Source organism: Nilaparvata lugens, chromosome 2 (genome assembly GCF_014356525.2).
Source record: "Nilaparvata lugens isolate BPH chromosome 2, ASM1435652v1, whole genome shotgun sequence".
In the NCBI taxonomy this organism is placed as follows: domain Eukaryota; kingdom Metazoa; phylum Arthropoda; class Insecta; order Hemiptera; family Delphacidae; genus Nilaparvata; species Nilaparvata lugens.
This window is the reverse complement of record NC_052505.1, coordinates 72,303,574-72,331,303: the sequence shown is the minus strand read 5'-3', so window position 1 is coordinate 72,331,303 and position 27,730 is coordinate 72,303,574. Positions and strand designations below refer to the sequence as shown.

Genomic DNA, 27,730 nt, shown 5'->3' with positions numbered 1-27,730 from the left:
GTATTTGGGTTTATTGTGGTGACATTTCTAGCAATTTCATGCCATGAAATTCAACTGAGGTGAATAATGTAAGATTTCATAATCACAATTCATCTGTACCAGACCAAAATGATGATTTGTGAGCTTCTCGCATCGTACGTCCGTCCGTAGCATCAGATTCGGTACTATTTCCTGGCGCGTCAACTCTTTCTTCCCTCTCTGATGGGTTTGTTCGGATCTTCGTGTTCATTTCGAAGCGTCTAAAAAGATCTCTCCTTTCACCCAAATTTTTGCAACTAGTTCGTCTCCACCAGCGGACACGTTGGGAATGACATAGGGACCTTTCATTTCCGTAGGCCAGGTGGCAATTCTTACTCCTTAGTCTGACCGGAGAGTTCGAGCTACTTCTAGTCGCGGCAGACGACTCTTTCGCACGTTTAGAACACTGATAGGAAAGGTGATTATGGTCACCGAAAGCAAGACAAAATTTTGGCATCGCCCCACGATCCTCCCTGCTGTTATTCTCGAATTTTCTCTTATCGATCGACTTTAATCTTTCTTTCTTGGTATTTGTTCTCTTCGGTTCGCACGATCACGAGTGAAATGCCCTTTCCGCCACATTCTAAACAATCGTGGGTAATTTTAATCATTATCTTCTCACTTATTTGCTAAATTGGATGATACCTTTTCTGCTCGCTGCCTTGAAACGCAAAAATACTATCAGAACGGCTTTCTGTTACTTGTTCGATGCGATCCGCCAGAACTATAGCCTCTTCTATAGGTATTTTGGTGGACGGACCTGTAGAGTTACTGCTGCTGAACCTTGAAGACCTCGTACAAAAGCAGTCAATAATGTTCTGTTGAGCTGCGTGTGAGCCCATATTGCCTGTTGGGGGTCGGCAGGAATAGGAATCGCTCTCAATCCGATTTCGCGACAACTGTCAGCAAATGTGCGGGTGGTCTCGCCTAGATTCTGCTTGATGGCGCTGAGCGCGGAGAGCCATCGTTCAGAGTCGAGACTTTTCTCGAATCTTTGCTTGAGTAAACGCTCATAATCTTCGAATTTGGAAACGACAGAGAGTAACTCAGGGTGAGTGTCTAGGCAAGTTGCAGCTGCACCCGTCGTTTTAATTCTACAAATGAAGTTCAAATCATTGTCCTCCCAATTTTCTAGTTGGGCAATGAGTTTTATGTATTGGATGAATTCGCGTACACTCTGACTTCCTTCTTCACCCGAAAACGACTTCAACAGAGATTGTACTCCCAAAACCTTCCTTACAGATGAAGTGATTGGGCGACTAGCCTGACTTCTTGTACCTTGTGATAGTAAATCTGACCTCAGCTGCCAAGCTGAAACTAAGTTTCTGACGTATTTAATTGAACTGGATTATGTCACTAGGGACTCTTTCAGTACTCTTGATTTCGGTATGAGATGATGAATTTGATTCCAATACGCAATAATCATTACATAAATCACCAATTAAAAATTCGAACAATCAAAATGATTTTAGGGTTTTATCGTTTGATAATTCAATTGAATTTCAAATTCTTCCCTTCGCAATACATATTTTAATAAAATCCTTCCGTGAATTAGTTTTCCCCATAAATTAATTTCTCCACACATTAGTTTCCGCAAAAAATTCCACATTAAATATGCTTATACCATAAATGAAATCAACTTCAAATTCTCTCTTCAAACAAAATTAACTCTTCAATAACTCTTGTTCTTCAATTGTTCGGTCATCAATCATCCTATTACGAGAACGAGGAACAAAGTTTTTCGAAAACATTTATTCTTTTCTTTCCTTCAAGGAATAATCAATTTGATAATTCCGATTGGCATAAAAGTAACACTCTTCTCTGATAATTTCAGTTCTCTGTTTAAATAAATTGACTTTTCAACAACAATTACTTCCAAAATTAATCTTAAACTTCAGGTTCTTGGAGTAGTTGACTAACAATGTCGATTACCAGTAATAAGGATTCCATTAAAAGATTGTTTTGTTCATAGGTACATTGTAAGCAGCTCCAATAAAACATCTGCTAATTCTTGAACTAACTTTGAAAAGTTGCGCTTACTGATTTCGTATACATTGCTACCCGACATTTTCTTTCTTCCTTTTTTTCAATCAACTGGAAATTTTTCAATAATTTCTACTGTTTGACTGTAGCTGGCATTCTTGCAGCCAAATTGCACCGAACTGTCACCATTTGTGATGCCGGAGCTAAAGGCTAATCGGTACACTTTTTTATTCAAATTTGATAATCTTTTTCAATATAATTGTTAAGATTATTATAAGAGTGAGAAAAAGTGGCAACTGAAATTTTCAAGTGGTCTAATAAGCGAGTTAAGAGTTGTTGAAGTGCTAACTTTCCAGATTCCGTTTTCTTTCCAGATCATGAACGGTTTCGACTATATGAACAGAACTTCTCATAAAAATTCAAAAAATGTATCTTTCCAAACTAAAACATTTTATTCCCCATATTGTTCATAAATGAAAAAGTAAGTTTTTTGTAAATTCGATAACTTGTTTATTTTGACATTAATCGCGAAAAACGCATATTAGAACAAAGCCAATGATATGCTGAATGTACTAAAAAAAACCTCCAATGGAAAATTCGGAACCGTTTATGATGTGGAAAGAAAACGGAGTTAGCACTTTCAACAACCCATAACTCGCTTATTAGACCACTTAAAGATTTCAGTTGCCACTTTTTCAATGATCTTAACAATTATATTGAAAAAGATTACCTATCCAATTTGAAAAAGGTGTACCGAACAGCAGCCTTAACTTAAAGGAAAGGTCTTTCGTCGAATTAAAACCGTACACTAAGATTATGATACAAAAAAATACGTTATTCTGGCTGCCTAGCCTAATACAATCAAATGGAAATTTAGATACGGTACATTACAAGAAAAAAGCCTCACGTTACTCTAAATGTTTGATCGCCACCGCTCGTTACAGGTCAAGAATAATTTTGGGACTTACCCAAAATGTAATGTTCATGAGGAAGTCCAACCGCATATTGCCGATTTGATGGTCCACACTCCCAAAGAAAAGAATGGGTGGTATACCGAATCCCGGACTCCAACGAGGAGCGCACCGATTCCTTCAAAAGCCAAAGAAAAAGTGCTCGGAAAGAATGCAGTTTTCTCCAGGCCTGGCTCTTCCAAGACCTACACTTGGAAACTGGACTACGGCAGGGGGGAGGAAGAGTCAAACACTGGTAACGGGACGAGTGGAGGGAAACTCGCTTTTCCAGGCTGGGATGCTAGCTAGGCAGTTCCCAACCCTGAGAAGACACCTCACCTCGTCAATCAGTTAGAAAAATGCAAGCTTTCCGAAACCTATGCTAGACAGCCAGCGAAAAATACTAGGTGTTAGAAAAATTCGATTAATTCTATAGTTCTTTTTACTGTCCAACCACGGTATGCCTTTTCTCTAGGTTTCACTAGTTCCAATTTAATATTTACTATTATAAGCCCATTAAAATTGGACATCATCTTAAAAGTGTATAGTATTGCAACTATTTTTCAGATTATAAGAGCAAGAGGAAGTATGTTCAAGATCGTCTGGATCAACTTCTTCCAAATAATTAAAGCGTTTATCACAATCTGATTTATTAGACTTTTTTGTTCACCTAATAGATTTTTTTGCTATTCAAACCCTCCGTGATGGGTTCAAACTCTGTCATGGCTGAAATGCTCACTTTATTGAAGCATAGTTTTACAAACTTAAACTGACTAGAGAATGAATATCCTCAGCATTCAAGAACAAGGTATTAATTTTTCTAATTATGGTTTTAGTTTTTCAAAAATCTTTGAATCTGATTTAGATACAAGTTTTTTCAACTTCTGTACACCATCAACACTTTTAATGATTTGTTTATCGTTTATGGTCAGAGTACCATACTTTTTCATGGTTTTGAATGAAAACCAAAATAAAGTGTCTATTCACTTAGACACTGACATTATTGACTTGGACATTCATGGTTTGTTTTTGGTTTGAGTACCACAATATTCTTCATGATTCTAAAACGAAATCAGAAGAAAATATCCATTCATATAGACATTTTTGGTCAGAGTGCCACTATTAGGAGGAGGACTATCTCATGTCAAGTAGTGTGCATATTTAGGGTACAGATTGAGCCTACAGGGGTAACTGTACTAAACAAAATGAAAACAATTCCTGATTTGAACGTCCTTGAAATATTCATATTTCTCAACGTGGATCGGAAATTATTATTTTATTCACAGGAAGACCAGGAAGAGAAACAATGAGTTTCAGCAGTGGAAGTGCTAGAGTTCTTGTGTGTGCTAAATCTCAGAATCATTGTGTCTCAGTCACCGCATTGAAATCGAGAGTGCACTTGCTTCATGAATATGTTTCAGTGCCCACATTGAAATCGAGGGTCTACTTGCTTCGTAATCTTGCCTCAGTCCCATAAAGGATTTTGCAATAAGTAAGAATTTTATATGGGGAGAATAACGGGAGAATGTCTCCTCTCTATTGGTAACATTATTGCCTTGAATAATCCAAGCAGTGTTGCATTGCAGCCTTTCTCGTGACTATCATCCGCTAGCATGAAATATTTCAGTCAAATATAATGTAAATTTCCAGCCTTTAGCAGAAAATTTAGTACACAATGCATACCATGCAGTCGCTCTCCTAACTTTGAAATTTTTCAGAGTTCAAAAGGAGGTTGTTAAAAAAATTACCCACGTAAAATCTCCATGAAAACATCATACTAAATTTAGATCCATAATAAAAATAATTTGATTGGAATTAGTTCTAATTAGAATTAACAGTGAATTAAGGCTTGAAAAAAGTTGAATTTAAATGAATATCAAATAAAATTTTATTTCATGACATTCCTTACATAACAAATAATTACATTACAGTTTATATATTACAGGTCATTGAATACAATAATATTTGCTTAAGAAAATATCAAATTTCTATAACTCCTGAAATACAGTGAAAAAAACATTAGGTTCGAATAAAATCTATGAATTTACCTAACTCTTCTTGGTTCTTGAAAAGATATAAGTCCAACACTTTTTTACAAAATAATATCAGTGTTTTCTAATTTATTAACATTTGTCAAGTTCTAATTTAAATTTGAAGGCAACTATATAATATGCTTTGATCGCAATTCAAAAATCACATTAGATTCTCAGTTTCATTACTTTCTCACTTCACAAGATAATCGTGATTGAAAAAAAACGATTATTTATAATATCATTCTGTTGTAATTCATTTAGTCTTGATGTTAAACTTCAATCGGCGGGTGAGTGTGGAATGTATACAAGGAATTTGTTTTTTATCATGATACATTTCTTTTTTACTTTTGGATTCGAAGTAGATAGCCACACGGTGATTGACCATTGTCATAAGTGTCAATATATCGTAGTCAGTGCCTCTCTTGTCGAGCATACTGCACAGACTTCCAACAAAATACGAGCCTTTTTCTTCATTGCGAAATGAAAGGAAGCCTGAAATCGTAAAAGTCAACTGTGATGAACTTGCTAAAAGAAATTTCACATGAGACAAAAGATATACTTTGGAGTTTATGATGATACAACAATTTATTGAAAAATCAACTTGAAAATTACATAGGTAATTAAAATTACATTACATTAAATTACAGTTTCACAACTGATTTCAAAATATCTGTCTTTTTACAACGTTTTTATCTCACGCACTTTTGTTCTTTCAGTCTGTCTTGTCACAAAGTGAATTTGAGAATTGTCTTTTAGGTCAATAGTTGAATAATTTATTTCATTAAGTTTGTGATCGAGAATGTACATTATCATCATTTTCAGCATCCCTGGGAATTATCATCATCGTAGTCAACCTTTCTATATTCATTAGGGCGCACTAGCTGCTCAAAGTTTTATTTCAGTTTGCTGTTGTTATCTATCTACGGAAGGGTCATTCCTAATCTTGTTTTGCGATAATGATATCCTTATCTTTGTAGATTGTTGTTTCAGGAAAGATTTTGAAAAAACTTTCTGTGTACATCTCTATTGCTATACGGTAGTGCTTTCTGAATGCTCGTAACATGATGACGCCGCGACTAGGGTTGTTAGATCGCTTTTTGTCGTTATCCGAATTGCGTTCGCAGAATGTGAAGAATAGGGCTGAGGGTGTACCGTTTCCCAGTTTAAAAATTCTTCACTGGAACATGACTTCGGAGAAGCGTCGCGGTGCTCTCCGCCGTATTTCCGTCGATGTGCAGTGGGTCATACCATTTGAAGTTGTTGGCGGTGTACTGGCTGCGCTCATGGATGGGGCGGATTTGTCGGTTTTATCTTTGATCCGTGTCGACTTTCTTATGCTTTCCTTCCAGCACGAGTGTTGTGGCTTATTCACGAACATATTGAAGTGCAGAATGTATCTTCCGCTACCGCTTTTCATTTTCTTCTTCAACCCTTTCAACATTCTCAACTTTCTTAGTTTGACGCTGTTCTTTTTATTATGTATCACATGAATAGACATTTATGTAAGCTTCCATACACTCTTTCGACACTGTTATTTCAAGTACTTTTGGACAAGTCGGAGCCTTCCGGAACTGTCGGCCTGTTCCCTTGTAACTTCTCTTCCACCAGGCGGCTCGCCAGACTCCTCGTTGTCGTCCCCTAATCTCCTGGTAGTATCTCCCGACTAAGAGCGAAGATAACCTGTTGGCAGATCGAGACGACGACACTGCGGCAACAGAGGGCAACGAGGACGACCAGATAGATTCATCATCATCATCTTCCTCTGTCTCTTCAACTTCTTCTACTTCAGCGTCGTCTTTTTCCCCTCCCCCTTCTTCAGTAAACTTTACTTTTCTTGTTCGTCACAATCACTGAACTGCATTAAGGGAGCAACGATCCCGCAGTATATGACACGTCAAAGTTTAATCTAATATCTACCATCCCTCCTATTTCAACACAACAGATCCCACATAACATACATCAATCAAACATTATTCAACAAGGAAGCCTGCTAACCTGTACGGACACAATACAATAAGGAATTCCCTGAGCATTTTTTTGAACTCCTTCAAGCCATCAATTTCTCTTATGTGAGATGGGATTGAATTGAATATTTTCATTCCCATATAAAACGGGCCACTCTCCAGTAAGCTTAGTCTGTGATGTGGGTAGAAAAAACCTCTAAATTTTGTATTATGGGGATGACTCACCTGGTTCTCCTCATACATTCGTCTATTTTTAAAAACGAAGATTGCTAAATCTAATATATAAATAGCAGGAGCCGTCAGCAATATCTTTTCTTTAAAATAAGGTCTGCAAGAGCGCATTGTATTAATCTTATAAATTAATCTAATGGCTTTCTTCTGCAGTATGAATACTCCATTATTCTCTATACTTTTTCCCGAAAAAATAACTCCGTATCTCATAACTGACAGAAAATAAGCGTGATATACAAAAAGAACAGTTTTTTCACTCCCTACTCTAGCCATTACTCTTTTATTTATTTATTTTACAATATCTCTTTGGAGACAACAGGTCGAAACCCACAACTGCCTCCTTAACTCAAATCACAATAATGTCAAATTACTATAAATTATAATATTATCATAAAAATTCTCATGCATAATTAATTAATAAACTATAATATTAAAATAATAATAAAGTAATTAAACTATTATACTATTGAACTAATTAAATCAAGTGATGATGCAAATTAATGATGCTGATGAGTGCAGCATCAAATTATATAATTAACCCATCATATAAAAGTAATAATAAAGTGATTAAACCAAAACTTACTATTAAAGAAATATGAAAAAGAAAAGCATTACTCAAAATGTATCAGTAACATACTAACAAAAACCACCACAACTGCAACAAACCCAATACTACAAATAAATTCAATCACCAGACACATAACTGAAAAAAAAAGTTTCAAAGTGAAAAAAATAACAATGTTCATCAAGTTACTATGGAAATGCAGGAGATGTGTTAATTAATGATGATGAAGATGATGAATAAGACGATGAACGATGATGATTATGCCGACCCTAATGATGTGATAACTACAATGAAGATGACAATTATGATATGACAACAAAGCCCGAGTGATGATGCAATTTTTTTTTAAATTGAGTCTGCAAACTATCATGCTGATAAGTGGATTAATATCCCCGTCCACAAGAGAGTTACATGCGCACATTATTCAGAAGGTTTTCACATTTACGTTTAAAACTAGACTGACCATCATGAAATATATCCAAATCCTTACTGTACATATTATGCAATCTAGTTGTTCTATTAATTGGAGAAAAGTATCCTACCATGGTACGGCACCTATCGACAGAGAACAATGTCTTCTTGGATGTGTTGTTGAAGGCACATGCAACTTGATCAGGTTGGAAAGATGACTGCAATCAATCCCATAATGCAATAATGAATGCAGAAACAGAAGAGAAATCAGATCACGTCTACACTTGAGCGAAGGAACCCTGAACAGCTCTCTCAATTCACTACTGGGTCGTTCATATGGAAACCAGACTTTAAATTTCTTGTAGTACAAGAGACGAAGAAATTTGTTTTGCACTGACTGCAGTTGACTAGAAGTTATGTTGACATAGGGATTCCAAACAATTGCTGCATATTCAAGAATACTGCGAATTATAACTTTGAACAGGAATATCGGTGTATTCTCTCTAGTGAAATCAACACATGTTCTCATTATAAAACCCATTAGCTGACTAGATTTACTTATTGGCCCATCCACGTGATCTGAAAATCTAAGTTCAGAGTCAAATATTACTCCCAAATCTTTCATTTTGGACACTCTTTCCAGCTCATTTTGGTTCATCATGTACCTATCACTGACAATACCCCTCTGCCTAGTGAACGAGATCACTTTACACTTATCTATGTTAACAGCCAAATTGTTGTTCGTGCACCAGAGCTGCAACTATGTCCTCCTGGAGTAGCAAGCAGTCATCTGAATGCTGTATCTCACGGTACACTTTCACATCATCCGCAAACAGCAAGCATTTAGAATGTAAAAAGACATCAGGCAGATCATTGATAAAACAAACCAACAAACAATAATGATATAAACAAACAATAATGAACCAAGGTTTGATCCCTGGGGTACTCCTGTATAGGTGCAATAATAATCAGACTCCTGCCCATTGATAGAAATACACTGTTTCCTCCCATAAAGGTAATATTATCCAACAATTTGATGAGCTGTGAACTGAGTCCAATTTTATGCAACTTTTGGATCAATATATTGTGACTCAGTTTATCAAAAGCTTTGGTGAAGTCTACATAAATTGTGTCCACTCTACCCCCTCTATCCAGAATTTGAGATAATTCATCTGTGAAGCATAGTAAATTTGAGATAGTGAACCTCCCCTTTAGGAAGCCATGTTGGAAGATGGAAATATTAAGACCGACTTCGCCTTGAACCCTTTTGGAAATAATCTTCTCAAACACCTTTGCCAGTGAATTGAGGATTGAAATTGGACGATAGTTCTGAATCAAATTTCTATTACCTGATTTGTGGATGGGAGTCACTCTGGAACGTTTCCAAGCATCAGGGAAAGTACCTGTTTTTAAAGCTAGATTGAAAATTATTTTTAAAGGTCCAATCAACAAGTCCATACACCCTTTGATAAGGTATGGAGGAATACCATCAGGCCCACTGGAGCTCCTTGGCTTCAGGCTTTTGATAGAGTTTTTTATCTCTTCCTCAGTTATTGGGTCATACTCACAGAATGTCTCTAGATCTTGAGAAAAAATAGAGTTTGAAGGCCCATCATTGATTTGAGAATTCCTACAGGTGTTCTGCTAATCGTAAACCGAGGAAAAATAATCGGCAAAGGCATTAGGAATTTGTGCACCATAATACTCTTTATCTTTAAATTTGAAAGTCTGTTATTTTGGGAACCCTTACACTTATTATTTACATAACTCCAGAAGTATTTTATATTTCCATCCATTGCAGATTCGACCCTATGTAAATAATCAGAATAAGCTTGACTAATTTTCAATTTAACAACAATAGTAACGTTTTGAACATTCCATCATAATACCTTGAAATCTTTCTCTTTTTGGCATATTTATCTTTCATCTTTAAATCTCTTATAATATCCCATGTGTACCAATGAGGGTAGTTTGATTTACAATTCCACATCCTACACTTAGGAATATGTATATCAATTACATTCCTCAATTTAGTGTAAAGGAATTCAACTGCCACATCAACATCAGCAGTATTATATAATGGATCCCAATCAACAGCATTTATATCATTATACAAACCAAAAAAGTTTCCCTTCTTCCAATTGAAAAAAGTACCATCTGTTACTGCATCACCCAAAACTGACTCAGGGAAGGATAAACCGAGGAAAAGTATGGGATGATGTGGAACTCTATTTACCAATTCCTCTGTCTCATTTACCACCCGGATTTGCATATTACTTAATATGGTCGAGTGTTCGACCATTTTCATTCGCAATATTGTTGTAAGAAGACAAATCATGGAAACTCATAAAACTAGCAAGATCTTTAGCTCTAGCACTTCCCATATCCAGAGAATAGGTACATGAAGTTACCTCAGGCAGATTGAAATCTCCCATCACAACACAAGAATCAATTTTTAACTCCTCATACAATCTATCAACACAGTCAAAGTAATCCACATATATTTGTCTATGACAAGCTGGTGGAAAGTATACAACATTCAAATAAATGAATTTTTCATCAATACTAATTCTTACCCATAGTGCCTGAATCCCTGGAATACCTGGACTGAAACCACATAGTACCGGGTTCAGTCTCTTGGCAATCAACACTCCGCCCCCAACAGTATTACCATCAACCACTCGGTCATCACGAAAAACCGAAAAGCGATTATCAAATAATTCACTGTCAAGTATGCCACCATGTAGCCATGTTTCAGTCAGTACTATTATCTGAAAATTCGATGATGTCATACCTGAGTGAAACTTATTAATTTTTGTCCTAATCCCTCCAACATTTTGATAATAACATAAGACCTCTCCAGCCATGACTGAACAAATACACCGAAATTTCTGTGATTAAATGAATAATACTTAGGATGAAAAGAATATAGATTTATTATAAATAATAATACTTAGGAAAAAAAGAAAATAATAATAAGAATGCAATATGATAATGAAAATAATAAGTGAAATGAAATTGAATGGACTAAACAAATGAAATAAAATATATCATAGAGTAGAAAATCTGTCAGTGATTTATGAAAAAAAAAAATCAACTTTGAGCCTTCCACAAAAAGAAAGAAAACCAACTATACATAAAAATGCAATGTACCAATGACCGTAGCTTACACACTCCAGCCGCCAATGAATGAATTAATATCCAGCAATGACAAAATATTTGCATGTTTGAGGAACCGCAATAAGAATGATCTTGAGTCTAGAACTGAGATCTTGGGAAATTCAGGGTTTTCCACAGGGGAAACCAGCAGTCTGTAATGGCTAGAACAAGGATAAGGATTACAGGAGCTTCAGGAAGGATTTACATATCTGAAAACCACAACAAGGATGATCTCGAGCCTGGAACTGAGACCTTGGGAAATTCGGGATTTTCTGCAGGGAAAACCAGCAGTCTGTAGTGGCTAGTAAAGGGAAAAAGATTATAGGAGCTTTAGAAAGGATCTGCACATCTGAAAAACCTCAATAAGGACGGTCTTGAGTCTGGACCTGGACCACGGTAAATTAAGGATCTTCCACAGGGAAAAAACAGCAGTCTGCAACTGCTACTTCAAGGGAAGGGATTATAGGAGTTTTAGAAAGGATTTGTGCACCTGAAAAACCGCAATAAGGAAGGTCTTGAGTCTGAAACTGATACCTTGGGAAAATCAGGATTCTCCACAGGGGAAAACAGCAGTCCGCAACTGCTAGTACAAGGAAAAGGATCTCCTCACTAGGTATAACAGCTAGTCAGGAACTGCTATTATAGAGGACAAGGAATTCCATCAGAAAAAAGTGAGTCAGAAACTGCTCTTATAAAAAAGAGAGAAATTTTTTACAGGTAAGGAAACACATAGAGGCAACCAGTTCTATCATACTTCTACCTGAATCATCGTGAATCCAAATACACAGAATTGCAAGCCATCTCTCAATTCCTGTATCCAAACTAAAATGTCGTGGAGCAACAGAACAGAGTCTTACTAGTTAAGAGCTCTAGAAAAATACTACAATTTGTGAAGAACCCAGAACCCACTGTGATTGAAGCGAAGAGAGCCCAGCTAAATTCCTCCTTAACTGTTTGACACAGCAAACTTAAGAACTCTATAGGTACCTACCCGTACCATAGGTCAACTTGAAAACCCCAAGTGATACACGTCGGGGAAAAAGCTACAAGTAAAGAAAATCCCCAAGGAAGATTCACCTTTGAGTTGTCAGAAACTCGACCCACAATATTCTATTCAATAAAATGAAGAATAGAAATATCCCTGTAGAAAGACACTACTGGGAAGAGAACGAAACCTGTTCACTATCCCTTAACCGAACATCTAAACTCTGTCTACCCTCAAGTGAAGCAGTGGTCGAGAAGTAGAGGCCAGGGGTAAAGGAAGAAGATGGACAAATCAGAAGCATCTGAAAAGCATCACGCCACCAATCACTTGACTTGAAATGAATCTGCTACTGCTGATGTGAAAGAAAGATTGATGGTGAAGATGATGATAAATCAATAATTTTGAAAAGTTATAATACTTGAAAGAGTGAAAAATGGAAGAAAAACTGGTTTTTCGAAAATGCATCACTTTAGAACATGAATATCTCGAAAAGTATCAGATTTATCGTAAACCTCTACCGAATAAAACTTGTAGAAAATTTAAGCTTCATTTTTATGTAGTTGATTATGTCAACAGAACACATTGTTTTCAAGATATAAGCATGAAAGTAATAAGTGGAAAATGCAACTTTCAAACCACCCTCATCCCTTCAGCACATGATGAAGGGGTTGGGATGTTTTATATGCTCACCTCCAAACCAGTGTCAACAAAGCTGCAAAGTCGAAAATTGTGTTCCAAACATTCCCTCCGAATTTCATTGTCAACTGATCTATTGTTGCTGAACAGAAAATTTCACTCTCAACACTAAAACTGCTGCAACAGTTGTAGGGAAATGCGTAAAATAGTGAAAGCATACATCAAATTGAAGATAATTTGATGCTCTATCAGCATATAATCAGAACTAGTTTTCTTCATCAATCGTTCAAAAATTATAAGGCCGAAAATATTAAAAAATTGGAGACAGAAGTGTTTTTTCAAAAAATGTCTCACCTTCAAGAGCGGATATCTCAGAAACTATGAGAGATATGGAAAAGAAGAAGACAAAACTTGTTTGTAATTTTGTAAACTTCAAGTTTGCACAGAATACAAATGTTCATGAGATGCATAGTTTCCGAGATATATGCGAAAAATGAAAAAATGGTACTTTCAAACCACCCCTACTCCTTTAGCACAGGGGATAGGGGTGATGACTTTTGAATTGTAAATCCTCTTACTATCCTTGAAAGAGCTGTAGAGTTGAAAATCGTATTCTAAACTTTTCCCTCTATAATCTTTCGTTGATTGGACTAGAACATAACAAAAAGATATTCAATTCTGAGCAACCAAAGCAAAGACTTTCATGCGCGCATAAACCATGAAAAGTGTACCTGAATTTCATCACCAAACAATACATTATCTGCATTATCATATTTCCAACTGTAATGACTGTTCCTGGCTTACTCCGAAAAAGTTTAAAGAAATGAAAACACTTGACAGTTTTCCTGCAGACGTACTTCGCGCTATCCCTAAACTTGCCAAAGTAGAAATAAGTTAACTTTAGTTACGTTTTTAAAGGGAGCTAACATCAAGGATAAAGATGACATTTCAAAAAAGAGCTAGAAGAATCAGATCTTACATCAGACTCCGAGTCAGAGGAAGCTTCTCCCGACGATGCTTAAAATTTTGACGATGGCAATTATTGCGAGCAGTGCATGATAACTTGTACCGGTATATGGCCTACAAATTTGTATTGACAATTCCATGCACACAAGTTACATGCGAGTGATTTTTTTCCAAGCTGAAAACGCATTTGAGAGCGACGCTTGGACAGGACCTGGCTTCAACCATTGATGAACGTTGAGAGGGATTTATTTCACAATGTTGTCAAAGACCATATTATTGACGAGCTCGCCAAATCTAGTCAAGAAATGTCTAAAGCACTTTTAGTGAATTTTTTCCGTTCTGTGTAATCTAACAGTCATTGACATCAATGTAAATTTGATAATTATGTTCAAATGAGTTTAATTTTTTGGCTATATTTAGAATTTTCATGTTGTATTCCAAACACGTTTAATAATTTCAATTGTACTAATAAATCTGTTTAACTACATTGAAAATTTTGTTTTTATTATCAAACCTAGTTCAATTTTAGGTCAATTGCAATTTAAAAAAGTATTTTCTCATAAAAATAACTATAAATTTTTTGAAAATAAGCTTTCAAATACAACTTATTTTTAGACATATTATATACTCCAAAACGGTGTAAAAATCAGTTATTAGGCATCAATTTATATAAAATTTTCTGGGGAAGGGACCCCAGGACCCCCCCCCACTCTTGCTCAGACCCCCCGGACCCGTCAGTGGGGGCCCCACAATCAGCCATAGCCGAGGGCCCCCAGCTGAGCCAGACCGCCCCTGATTAGTATGTTGGAATAAATATTTTTTTTTGAAAAGCCGGTTGGTTATTCCAGTTCCTTAACTTTAGACCTCACTTCGCTCGGTCCATGAATAATAATTGTATAGTCTGATTGATTCTATCTTCAAAGTGGATGATATATTATATAGTGATATCAGAGTATGGAGGAATTCCTTTTCTTTTCATATTATCCTTAAAATGCATACTTTCAAAAAATCTTGTGTATACATCGACGTGCAGTTGTAAAAGGAATATTCCTGCCAAATCTCATTAAATTCTATCAACGCGTTTGGCCGTAATCGCGTTACATACAGACAGACAAAAGCAAATCGAGTTGAAACATAGACCTCACTACGTTCGGTCAATTCATTTTTGAGAAGATTGTGATAGAAATACGGTTCTCCAAAATCCATTTTTCTCGAGAAAGTTGCAGAGTTTCTGCAATTTTGCCAGAAACGAGTCTCTCATGTCATATGAGTTGATAGGACTTATAAAAATAGCTATCCAGGGTAAGAATCTGAAAAAATTTTGTTTTTTTCGTGTACTATTGTTATCTGCTAGTCTTGAGACTAATGAGCTAATTTTATCGAACCTAACCTACTAAATAAAAATAAAATACAGTGAAACTGTCACTAGAATATCTTACTGCTAATAATAATATTATGTACTTAAATTAAATAATGCACTACATCAATTCAAATGACCTCCTCCTTTTGAGCCTCCACACCAATCCTCCGTTGTCTAGCAGCTGTATTGCCTCGTCGTTGTTGTGTTGGTGGAGCCGTGCTTCATGACTCTCTACATACCGCTGAATCTCACAGGATACCAGGTTGACTCCCAGATCTCTATGAATGTCGCTGTTCCGTACATACCAAGGAGCATCAACGATGAAAGAAATGTGCAAGCCGTTTTTGAGAAAACCGCGAAAAACAACATTCTTGACTCATTAGTCGCCATTTTTACTGATTTTTTTTTATTTAATTTCTTTGGGACCGATACTCATGATATAATAAACTTGTGTTTACAATTTCAAGTCAATCCGTAAATTGGGGATGGAGATATCATGTGTACAAACATTTACACACACAGACCAATACAAAAAACACACACATTTTTTCGATGTAGGTGACCTTGAAACGTATAGAAAATTTGAAATTGGCTTAGCTTGAATTTTTTGAAAGCAATACTTTTCTTACCTTATATGGTTGAAGGTAGGATAAGGGAAATAATAGAAATTCAGTTTTATGTGTTGAGCACCGAGTAGGCGGCCTACGACATGGTAGGCCTACTCAATTGGAGTGATCAGTACAAGTATAAAACTCAAATCAAATCTTAGAATTCAAAAATGTAATGAAACTTACCAGGGATAGACGAATTAGCAATAAGGAAGTCTTCTTCATGAAATGAAAATTCATTTGTGGAACTGGAATCAGTTTGAACCGATAGAGTAATTCCGTTATCTAATTCACTTCCTTGACAAGCCTGGAAAATAAAAATGAATAGATTGATTTTAGTTTTGGTTTGAGTAAACCAAATGCTAGGAGTATTATTTGTTATCCATATATCAGTATTCAAATAACTTAATTACAAGTCGATGAAAAAATAGCAAAATATGTGGAAAGAATGTTGCAGTTCAAAAATGGCTGAAACATAAGCTGCGTTTACACTAAAGTTGATAACAAAATGTTAATAACTTATTCTTTATAGATTCTATGAAATTGAACGGAACTTGACAAACATATAATATTATATGTTCATTATGTGTATGATAAGTAAACGCAGCTTTAAAGGCCTTAACTAAAAAGCTGTACAAAAATTTGGATGTGTTATTCATTCTGCAGAGTAGAGAGTTGGAAATTGATATTATTTTATAAGTCATCTAGTTGATTCTTACTTATTTTACTTATTGACTCTTAATTGAAAAAAAGCAACCATTTCAATGTTGATTTTCTCATAAATCTAAAAAATGTTTTTTATTCATTTATTCAACATTCAATAATACACAAACCATATACATGATACAGAAAAGAACCAACAGGTCTAGCCCAAAACAAATTTTCCAAATTTTGATAGAAAGTATGTCCAAAAAGTAGGTTAAGTTGCTTCACTTGAGCAATTTGGATCAAATTTCGAGTCAAGAAATATACAAATCAAAATTTAGGATTTAGAATGAATTGAGAACCGAAAATAATAGAAAAACCGTTCGCACTCAACTATGCCTATGACTCAGAACTTGAAAGCATGGAATGATTTGAAAATGTTGAAACCAAAAACCAAATACAAACTCACTTCTGTTAAAACTAACCTGGATGAAGAAGAGTTTCGGTTTCCCAACAAGTGTTTTGCAATTGTCTGCAGAAAACTTGGTCCACAAAATATCTGGTTTATAAGGATGATCATATGCGTTTATATATCCATTTCCTCCATGACTCAATATAGCTACCACAAAACAGTCATACTCTGAATGATCAACCTCACTTGCTGTAAAAAACAAAAATAAGTCGATACATATGTTGAATCTCTCACAACAAATCTCATTAGTTCCTAGTTTATTCTTTCCATTTTGTAATTCCACAGATGACCAACGTTCATCTCTCTCGGAGTCCAATACCTGCTAGTTAGCCTCTGCTGTGAGTGCCTCTTGTCTCCATGCTTCATCCTTTGAACGCGGCTCAAATTACTCACTAGGATTTATTACAATTGAACTAAGTTCCCAACTTAGTAGTACAGTTCCGTATGAACTTTTTCGTATCTTCAATTGGCATAGGCCTACATATCTTCTGCCCTGCTCTTCCACCTGTATCCACGTCTACTTCAAATGATCATTTCCATCCCTGAAGTATACGTCGGTCCACGTCGTCGATGGGATATCATCACCTCGATGCTCCATTGAGGACGTCGCAGAACGTCGGTCTTGGGTCGTCATCTTGGTCTTCGCCGCTTCATTGTGCTTGGGTGTTGGGGAGTGCGTCTGACTCCTGCCAACCAGTTACCGCATTGTCGCCGGCCTTGGATCCATCGTGGATCTCTTTCACTTTCCTGTGCCTTACTTTGGACAAGGCCTGGCCCCATCATATGTTTTCAGATGAGTATAAATGTCACTGCATTTAATTATTCCATTGTCCCTTATTCAGAGGTCATTCCCCTCTTTCTAACGTCGTGTGTTTTCCACTTCATTATTTACATTTTGAATATAACTACCAAGTTAGGTTATGTTTTCAGCATTAGATATTTTCGTATGAAATAACTTGTTATTTAGTATTGGTGTAATTAATTTACATTATCATATGTTCATCTATACGAGGTGATAAAACTAAATCAATATCAACTATTTTTTAATCAATTCCGTATTTTTAGAATCTGTTTCAATCCTCTTTGAGACTTTGCATTTTTGTTGCATCAAGTTTTTAAGGTGACTTAACTTAGTACAAATTTAAATTTATTGTAACTCATTGAATAATCAACTAATTATTTTTTATGATTCATATTCATTGTTTTGTTCTTGGAATTTTCAAACTTCAATTATTGTTTTTTAATTGCATAATTGTTTTTTTTACAGGTATTTGAATCATCACTATTGATTTAACAAAATTATTTTCACTCACATTGTTTGATCTGTATGACTTTTCATGCAGTTTCTTGTCATCACAACCTAATTATTTTCAAACTAAATACTCAATATTAACTTTTTGGTGAGGGATAATCTTATTTATCTGGAAATTGAAAATCCAAGTACCCTCTTTATTCACTACATGTTTTGATATATAAATGTTAGTTTCACTTATCCTATGGAGATGTTGGGTTCCCACCGCCAATAAAAGCCTCACACATACATTGTTGGAGAGATTATGAAGTTGCTTACAGACTTATGCCCCATGAACATGCTGCGCCTATCGCTTTTCATCAGCTGATGCTATGCTTATCCTATTATATTGAGCAAGCAATTTCTGTATATCTGTTTATATTTTTATATCTGGTTATTTATGTTCAACGGATCTCAAAAATGGCTCTAATGATTTTTACGAAATTTGGAACATATAGTAGGTTTATGATATAAAAATTCGATTGCATTAGGTCTCATCCTTGGGAAAACTCGCTGAACGACATTAAAAGGATAATTCATTCTTGGCTGAAACAGCTGAGACTTTCGTCGTCTGTGGATAGTGAAAAGTGAGCGAGTGATTCTGTGAAAAATCAAAATATTGCATCCCCAAAATTCATAAGCTGAAGTATAATAATAAGATGTAAAATATAAACCAGCCAGCAGTAAAATATAAAGGCTACACCATCATTTTAGAGAATTGTGCTCTGTTTATCAATAAAATATCAGGGCACCGAGCTTCGCTCTTTATTTTTATTTATTGATAAACAGAACACAATTCTCTAAAATGATTGTGTTTATATTTCACAGCTGGTGTATGAACTTGATGAAAAGAGCAGTGGTCTTTGGTAATAAATTAATGAAACAACTGAGAGTGTTATTTCTGAATCTAACCCAATCATACATAAAGTTTCAAATGAGTGTTGTACATTCAAAATTGATCAGAAATTGAATGCAAAACGATCATTAAAGTTACTGGTAGCTAGATAGCTTAGGGAAAATTAATTAATGAATACTAGGAAAGGTCAATGCCAAATGAGAACAATAGGTTTATAATCATACAAGATTATATTTTGATAAATCAAAGATTGGTGCAAGATAAAACTTGAACATACAACAGTTCTAGAAGTGCAAGTAAACATATATTGAGTCAAGAATGAATGACAATAATGGATAATAATTCAATTGATGAAATTCCAAAAAATTAATAACTACACTTTAAAATGTGATGTTTTTTTTACATGTGAGCATTCAACAATCAATGTGATGCTAAAGTTTCTTAATACTTCTGAGTTGTAGTTACAGGTACCGGTAAGCAAAATTTCAAATAAAATAGATGAAAACTATAGTATTAGAAAATATTAAAAAAGATTGAGTGTGAAAACCTTCTAATAAAAATTGATATAAGTGATGTTACTGGAATGCAATTTCAACGAGAAATACAATACTAATAATACAATCTTGAAAGTGACTTATAATGCAGTTATGACTTATAATGCAGTTAATGAAAGTATAATTGAATCAAATTTAATTGTAAAACATGAATTAATCTTCAAAATTAGATGTAATATTTGAATACTGAGATACGGTACTAAAGATAATATATAATGTTACAAAGATTCTTGTGACCCTAGATTGGAGAATAGACTTAAGAACAAATTGATTGAGGCTGTTAAAATTGAATTGATTAACTAGAGTTTGTAAAAAAAGGCTTGGAATTGCCAAACGTTAACATTCATGATAAAAATTCTTACAAAACCAAACAAGGGAATGGAACTAAGAACCAAAATAATTGAAGTTGATAATAATTGTAAAAAAGATTCTTACAAATCCAAGCAAGGGAATGGAACTAAGAACCAAAATAATTGAAGCGGAAAATTTTAATCAAAAGTCAAATTATAACAACTTTGACTAGAATGAAAGATAATTGAAAAGATTCACAAAAATTTGGTGTACAAAATACATGTTAATTCAGGCTTGAGCCAGTGAATGGCAATGTGAAACAAGTTGCTAAATTTCAAAATGACAATGAAGATGGCCTAATGAATAAATGGTCAATAAAATCTGATTTTTTGGTTAACTATTTTGAAAATCAAAAACAGTAGATAGTACGTATATGTAAAAGAAAAGGTAAATTAATACAAAATACTTAGCTCAATGTAAGGTTAGCAGCTTCAAAGTGCCAAGAGATAGGACATATCCAGGCCAGGACATGTCAATGGGAAGCTGCAGCAGAAGCAGGACTACTGGAGGAGCAAATATTCTCACGAATCAAGAGAAACATGGAGTTGAGTGAGGATCCAAAATGATGAAGTCATTGATTCCAAGGGAAGAAAAGCGGCAACAATGTGGCTATTAGTGGTTAACAGCTACGACACAGCGAAGTCACAGTGCAACGTGATGCAACAGCAAGACAATCTTATGTGAAGAACTTGGAGCACAACTCAAATTTGTAAAAAGTGAGTTAGAATTGCAGAACGAATGTTTGAGAGATGCAATTTGACTGAAATTCATTAAAACCTGAGTCCAAAGTAACTTGGAAAAACATTTGAGTATACATGAAACATGTGGTTGCAATGCACTGAATTGAAGATTGTGAAAATTTAAGACTTTGAAGTTAAAAACTTATGATTGATTGATGACTTGATTGTAGACACTTTATAACATTTGAAAAGTGATCTGAAGATTGAGATTGAGTGCAAAAGAACTTGAAGAATGCAGAGCTACATCGTCTCTGAACAAAGCGAGTTGGAGCGAACGAGAACGAAGTAAGTTTACAAGAGACGAAGCAGGGGGTAACGCTGTGTTGTACAATGCAGAACCAAAAAAAAAAAAAAAACAAGCTTAAAAAGTTTAGACCTGAAAACAACCTAAATAGGACAATTGACGAAAATCTTTAAAAAATATGCAATGTATTCTAAAGCTATAAATGAGGAAAGAATGACGAAAAACAAGAGTGACCAACAAGTCAGCTGATTAAAATAAAGTTGGCAGCAGAAGCGCGCCAAGATTCAAACACTGCCAGCGCGACTACTACAAAGAAACTTAAGTGAAGAATGGACGGCAGACAAAATCTAACAGCTGGCTATAAGTTGGCTTATGAATTTCGGGGATGTGATATTTTGATTTTCTACAGAATCACTCGCTCACTTTTTACCATCCACAGACGACAAATGTCTCAGCTGTTTCAGCCAAGAATGAATTATCCTTTTAATGTCGTTCAGCGAGTTTTCCCAAGGATGAGACCTAGTGCAATTGAATGTTTATATCATAAACCTACTATGTTCCAAATTTCGTGAAAATCGTTAGAGCCGTTCTTGAGATCCGTTGAACATAAATAACCAGATATAAAAATACAGAAATGCTCGCTTAATATAATAGGATAAAAATAACGAGCAAAGCTCGGTGCCCCGATATTTATACCTTAATTTTACTGTTTCTGCATAGATACAGATAATAATAAACTGAACATCAGTTGATGAAAAGCAAATGCATGTGTTTGTGACGCATTCATATGTACGCACCTGAAAGAGCAAAACGTTGTATGAGAAACTGTTCTTCCAAAAAGTCACACTTTCAAGAGCTGATATCTCGAAAACTATAAAAGATACAAGAGCTTTGTGAAAATCAGTTTAAAATAGAACCAACAAGATGAATGCTTAGAGTACTACCATTCCTTAGAAGATCCCAATTCTGGAAATACAATTATGTAAGGTTTAAACTGTCTGGACTGAGAAAGCCTATAATTTATTCCAAGATAAGATCCCTTCATGTAAGTAATGCCTCAATCACTTGTTAACGAAAAACAGATATAGGACCTGACATGAAAACTCAAAAAGTGTTTATATAATTCCAAACAAGACCACTCACTATAGTTTATATGAAGCATGGAGTAAATCATAAAATTGCTTCTATTACTCAGTTGATGAATGTGATAAATCACACGTTCATAACTAACACATTGGAAATTGAATCGTTCAACCATTTACGTGGAGCAATAATTGATTCCACGACTCAACTTCCAATTCACAAAAATTATACAGATGGATCAATGTCATGTATGACTTTGTATAGATAAGAAATTTCAAAATGTAGATTGAGTAACTCATTTGTAAATTAAAATCGAAGTACCCTTCTATTTGAAAATATTTATTTATTTTATTAATGAACATGTTTCGACATATTAATGCCATTTTCAAGTGATCACATAAAAGTCTGCTGCTGATTTCTCTCGAACAATGTATTATGTAAGGCTTTTATTGGCGGTGAGAACCGAACGTCTAGAAAAGATATGTGAAATTAACATGGGTAGGTATTTTTATATTATGTTATATTGAGCTCAATTTTAAATATTTGAATACGGTACTTCAGGTGTTTTTTTATTATCAAGCCCAAGTAAGTAAAACCGTATTACAACACAAGATATGAACAAATTTAACAATAAATCTACATGAAATTATTAGAGGATATATATATATATATATATATAATATATATATATATATATATATATGAAGAATATTATTTACCTTCAGTGATTATGTTCTCAATTTCTTCTGCTTTGCGGTCTTTATATGAGACAACAGAAAACCCTAGTCTTTCTAAAGAATTTCGCAGTTTGAAAGCATCAACATCTGTACCTTTTCTTTGATCCAAATTTTCAAGAAAATGTTCGTGATTGAAAATGATCGCTGAGCCACGTGCTTTGTGGTTCATGTTGTAGGTCGCATTTGCTTCTAGACTATCGAGCTCATCTTCCCTAATTCCTTCACGTTTTGAATGATGTGCTTCCATTTCTGAAAAAAAAGAATCAAAGGATACTTATTAAAAATGTATCCTTATGTACACATAAAAAGCTACCGGTACTATAATAACCTATAAAGGCTGGGACACATATAACCGCACCGAGCCTGCACCAACGTATGGCCAAGCTAACCCCGCGACCGCGACACGGTGATGGTGGTAGGAGAACACACGTATCAGTGCCACAGCAGTGTCTCAGTTATGTAGTGCTACTGTAGTCTGATTTCTCATGTGTTAAGCTATTGTTAATAATATAACACTAAAATCTTGTTACATCCTATTTGAATTTATATTTTTCATTTTTCAACTAATTACCAGAAGATTATTTAATCTAATTATTTAAGACTAATTACCAGACACAGAAGATGAGAAACATAGTGCTGGTATATAATATATACCGTCATGTATTAAAAAATATATATCAGAAATAAAATTGTTATCTTTTGCTTTCTGCATCTACCGTAGTTAGTTTTAAATTTAAAATTTAAGACACAGTCATGGGTTTCTTCTTTATACTTTTTTTTGTTTATTATATTATGTCTATTATACCTTTGGCTTAACTTATTTGGTTCTACTTTTACTTTTGGTTTAACCTATTTTCTGTTCAACCATATTTCTCATCACTTTGATCGTACAAAACTGAAAATCCCATATATCTTCAATAAGTTTTTCACTCTTTATGTCAAACGAAGCCGCACCGTCACCGTCAAAAGTAAACTGAAATAGTCGGTGAAGGCGCGGTCGCGGCGCAGGCAACAAACACGGCGACGGTGCTGACGCGGTGCGGTAGTATGTGTCCTACACATTTGAAAGCCTTTGTTTTCTCACTCGCCGTAGTAAGTCCGTCACTCGGCCGTACGTCTGCGCGGGCTCGGTGCGGTTATGTGTGTCCCGATTAATAATTTAGTGTGGCACACTCACAGTACATTCCTTGCCATTAAAATTTATTTCTCACTATAGTGAGTTCCACGTTATAACGGCAGAGAAGAAAGATAGAAGAACCATAACATAATTTTATTAAATAACAGCAGAAGCATGATCATATGTTCACTTTTTTTTAATGTGGTGCTGTCATGATTTGAAGACACAAAAACTTTTCATAGAATTAATTTTATTTGGCTTTTGAAATAAATGTTTTACTTGATTTTCAAGTTTGTAGTTGTTTTTAATGTTATAATTTTCTTATAATTATTATTATTATTGAGTATAGTTCTAAGTAGAAATACATGCATAAAACTGATGAATAATTAGCTCACTCTTATTTACCCAGTTACTTCTTAAAATAAAAAAAATCATGTTTATTATCAAATGTTGAGTGATATTTGAAAAATAATAATAGTCATTGGAAAAAATGCATTATATCTAAAGCTGCGTTTACACCAAAGTTAATAACAAAGAGTTAATAACTTAATCCTTATAGATTCTATTAGATTGAACATAACTTATCATCCACATGATGAACATCAAACATCATGTGTTTTTCAAGTTCCGTTCAATCTAATAGAATCTATAAAGATTGAGTTATTAGCATTTTGTTAATAACTTTGGTGTGAACCCACCTTAAAACTATCCCAATAGTCAATGACAACAATAATGTATTGAGGGGTATAAACATCAATACATACAGTACATTTTTTCGAATTGATCTATTATTCATTTGATTTTTTTTACTCATACTTTTCACTCGACATGGGACTTTGCCCCCTGCATCCCCGTGGGGTGGGTAGCAGCCTCCGCAAACCTCCTGCCCACCGTGCAGTGCAATTCCTTTCTAATTTTTATTTGTCTGTATCGCCCATTTATACACAAATAACTTAATGTAGCCTATAGCCTACTTTCCAATTTTTCTTATTATTTGTTATGAAAAGTCTAGTTACATTAGCAATTCCTAATTTCCTTAACTATAATAAGAGTCACTGGGAAGTTTTCGAAAACAAACAAATAATTTCATTGTTATTATTAATCTTTCATAAAAGCAGATAACAGCTAAAGGTGCGAACAGACTTTTGCTCTTCTCCGCAATCGAACTTCACTCGAGCAGATCAATTGATGATCGACCGGGGAGCAAGAGTGGAACGCAAGAAGAGCTAACATCTCCCGTAACGTTCATGATCGGAGCGATTGTGGAGCGATGGCGGAGCGTGTTGGAGGCGCGTATATCTGTACACACCTTAATATTACCGGTATATTGTTGATAGTTTGCAAGTCGCCAAGTCATGAATTGATCTTGGACTTTTCGTATCGTTAGCTAGTATTTTTCTATGGGAGATCATGAACAGAAGATATGACATTTGATAATTTCAAAAACTTTGCCATAACAACCTGTTTTGCAGATAGAATTTCTCAACCATTTGTGTTCTTTTGAATAATTATTATGCCAATCTACCTCATGCATGAGGAGGCTACAAAGTTAATTTCTTCAAGGATGGGTTGGAACCCCTACTAGCTTCATATTTCACAGAAAGGAGACACATGTCAGATGATAGGGCTCAAAAATATGTATGATTTTGGGAAAGTATTTTCTGAGAAACCCATAAAAAAATATTTTTCAACTCATTATCAGCCATTTTTTTGCTAATTGTATTGAATTATATTGAATTTCTAAGGCTCAACTCACACTTACGTGACTCAAGTCCAGAGTCTCCGTGACCTTACGACTATGAGACTGAGTCGAGCATCAACTGGACATGTTGGTCAAGCCTCGACTTGAGTTGCATAGTACCGTACCTTGCATTTTTAATGGAAGTGAGATTATGTTCTATGAAAGTGATCTTTCATCATTTTAGATAATAAGATAGTAATAAGAATTAGATAATACAATATAGCCTATTCATAATAATTATAATAATTTGTTACATGTTAAGTAGAGACAATCTTATATTTTTATGATAAAGTAAGAGGTTAGAAAATGGTAATGGATTAGCATGGAACTGAAGTAGTGACTAAGAGCAAAAAAGTCGTAAGGTCGAGAGATTGGAGTATCCTCGACTGGAGTCCTACGATTTGATTAGAGGTAGGCTCACCTCACACTTACGCGATTCAGGTCGTCTCTAGTCTAGAGCATGTGCTTTAAAATGGTGACACTCAGACCAGTCGATTCTAGTCTCCACGTCACCATTTGAAAACACATGCTCTTGACTAGAGTCGAGTCTCTCCTCGACCTGAGTCGCGTAAGTGTGAGTTTAGCCATAGAGTTGCAATGTTGGATACTCATGGTATAAGAGCCCCAAGTTTAAAATTTCAAGTGAAAATCCATTAATTATGAATGGAGTGTTCACAGACAGATCATCGCGACCTTCAAGTGAAATTCCTTAGCGACGACTCGAATAAAATTTATGTTCAACGATACAATCAATCACCGTTACTGCTCAGTAATCACAGAAAACGAAACCGTTACTTAATCCCTGCCCATGCGCATTATGATTCTTTGTTAGCCACAAATGGCACAGCCAAAAAACACTTGAAACGTATAGAAAACTTGAAATTGGGATAACTACCTTAATTTTTTTGGAAAGCAATACTTTTCTCATGTAAGGCAAGGAAAGTAAGAATAATTTTGAACTGGGAAATGGATGTTAAAAACTATAATCCTTTTTATGCTCAGAGATTTCAACAAAATACGTGCAGTATGTACTGTAGGCTACTGGAAATAAACTATTTTATACTTCTAATGCTAAGAAATTTACAATATGCAGTCAAAAAACATCAAAATGCTACCAAGAGTTGAACAACAAACTCACTTTCACTCACAGCTTACAATCAAACCTCAAAGCAACAAGCTCCAAGGCCTCCAACAAATTCTAATTTCAACTAAATTTACAAATAAAAAAATATTATTATTATTACTGACCAAACTCCCGCTATTTGTGAATAGAGCAGTAGACTAGTAGAGAGTTGAGATAATTTGACTGTGGTATGCCGGGCCACACTCTCGCCAAGTCGCTTGTCGAATAGCCAACACCATTGCTGGCATACAGACAAGTGAAAAAGAGCGCTGGCATAATTATTATTGTAGTAAGGTCCACGTTATAATGGCAGTGGATAAAGATAGAAGAATAGCGATGCCGATTCTCTGCATTAATAATTATATTTCTACACTTTAAAAACATTAATGGCATCGTGCGGACCTAGAAAAGGATAGCATCACTGGCTTTGTCGAATGATAGACAAGGATAGCAAAACCAAAGTTGATCAAATACTGTCATTATAACGTGGACCGCACTATAGTGCTCAATTGAAATTGGTGACTAACGAAGATTTTAAAGTCAGAAGTAGAATAATTTCCTGATTTTGTCTACTGAATGTCACTGATGTCAGTTTTCTACTTCACAATCACGTTTAAAAGTTGAAATACTATTGTTCACACAAGGAGAGATATTTTCGAGTGGAATAGGATAATGTGATTCTCACTCTAGCTGCAATAAATAAATATATTCAGAGTGAATAGAATGTCCTAGTAGCAGCTTGGAGCAATCTCTTGAAGACTGTATTATAGTAAACAAAGTTTGATGTTTTCAAAATCATAGAGAATATCAATAGACAAGGATAGCAAAACCAAAGTTGATCAAATATTCTCATTATAACGTGGACCTCACCATAGCAATCCCTTGAACCAGATTATGGATATTATAT

At 35.0% G+C, this 27,730-nt stretch overlaps 2 protein-coding genes across 9 annotated transcripts in view; both read right to left on the bottom strand.

Annotated features, from left to right (window-relative positions):
• Window positions 1–27,007, bottom strand: part of LOC120349968 (basic helix-loop-helix transcription factor amos-like) — a 46,131-nt gene extending 19,124 nt beyond the window's left edge. The window contains exons 1-4 of one of the 8 annotated variants that reach the window (XM_039421656.1): window positions 26,949–27,007; window positions 22,825–23,091; window positions 17,000–17,175; window positions 16,056–16,176 (exon numbers count right to left, since the gene is read on the bottom strand). In XM_039421656.1, coding sequence (XP_039277590.1) covers window positions 16,056–16,176; window positions 17,000–17,175; window positions 22,825–23,089 — 562 coding nt within the window. In that variant the 5' untranslated portion in view covers window positions 23,090–23,091; window positions 26,949–27,007. Of the gene's footprint in view, window positions 1–16,055; window positions 16,177–16,999; window positions 17,176–22,824; window positions 23,092–25,715; window positions 25,883–26,121; window positions 26,202–26,595 lie in introns of those variants that run through there. The other 7 variants (XM_039421659.1, XM_039421658.1, XM_039421652.1 and 4 more) reach the window with 7 other exon arrangements.
• LOC120349970 (caspase-7-like) lies at window positions 4,911–10,921 on the bottom strand. Its single transcript, XM_039421669.1, has 2 exons — window positions 10,732–10,921; window positions 4,911–5,476 (listed from the first exon to the last, which is right to left on the bottom strand). Exons 1-2 carry the CDS (start codon window positions 10,772–10,774, stop codon window positions 5,238–5,240), a joined length of 282 nt encoding a protein of 93 aa, XP_039277603.1. The 5' UTR covers window positions 10,775–10,921; the 3' UTR covers window positions 4,911–5,237.
• Window positions 27,008–27,730: the final 723 nt, after the last annotated feature.

Bases quoted from the DNA above. Each gene is read 5' to 3' on its own strand.
- LOC120349970 (XM_039421669.1), bottom strand. From the start codon at position 10,774: ATGTGGTTTCAGTCCAGGTATTCCAGGGATTCAGGCACTATGG. The intron at 5,477-10,731 runs GTAAGAATTAGT...TTACGATTTCAG, and splicing joins CAGGGATTCAGGCACTATGG to GCTTCCTTTCATTTCGCAAT.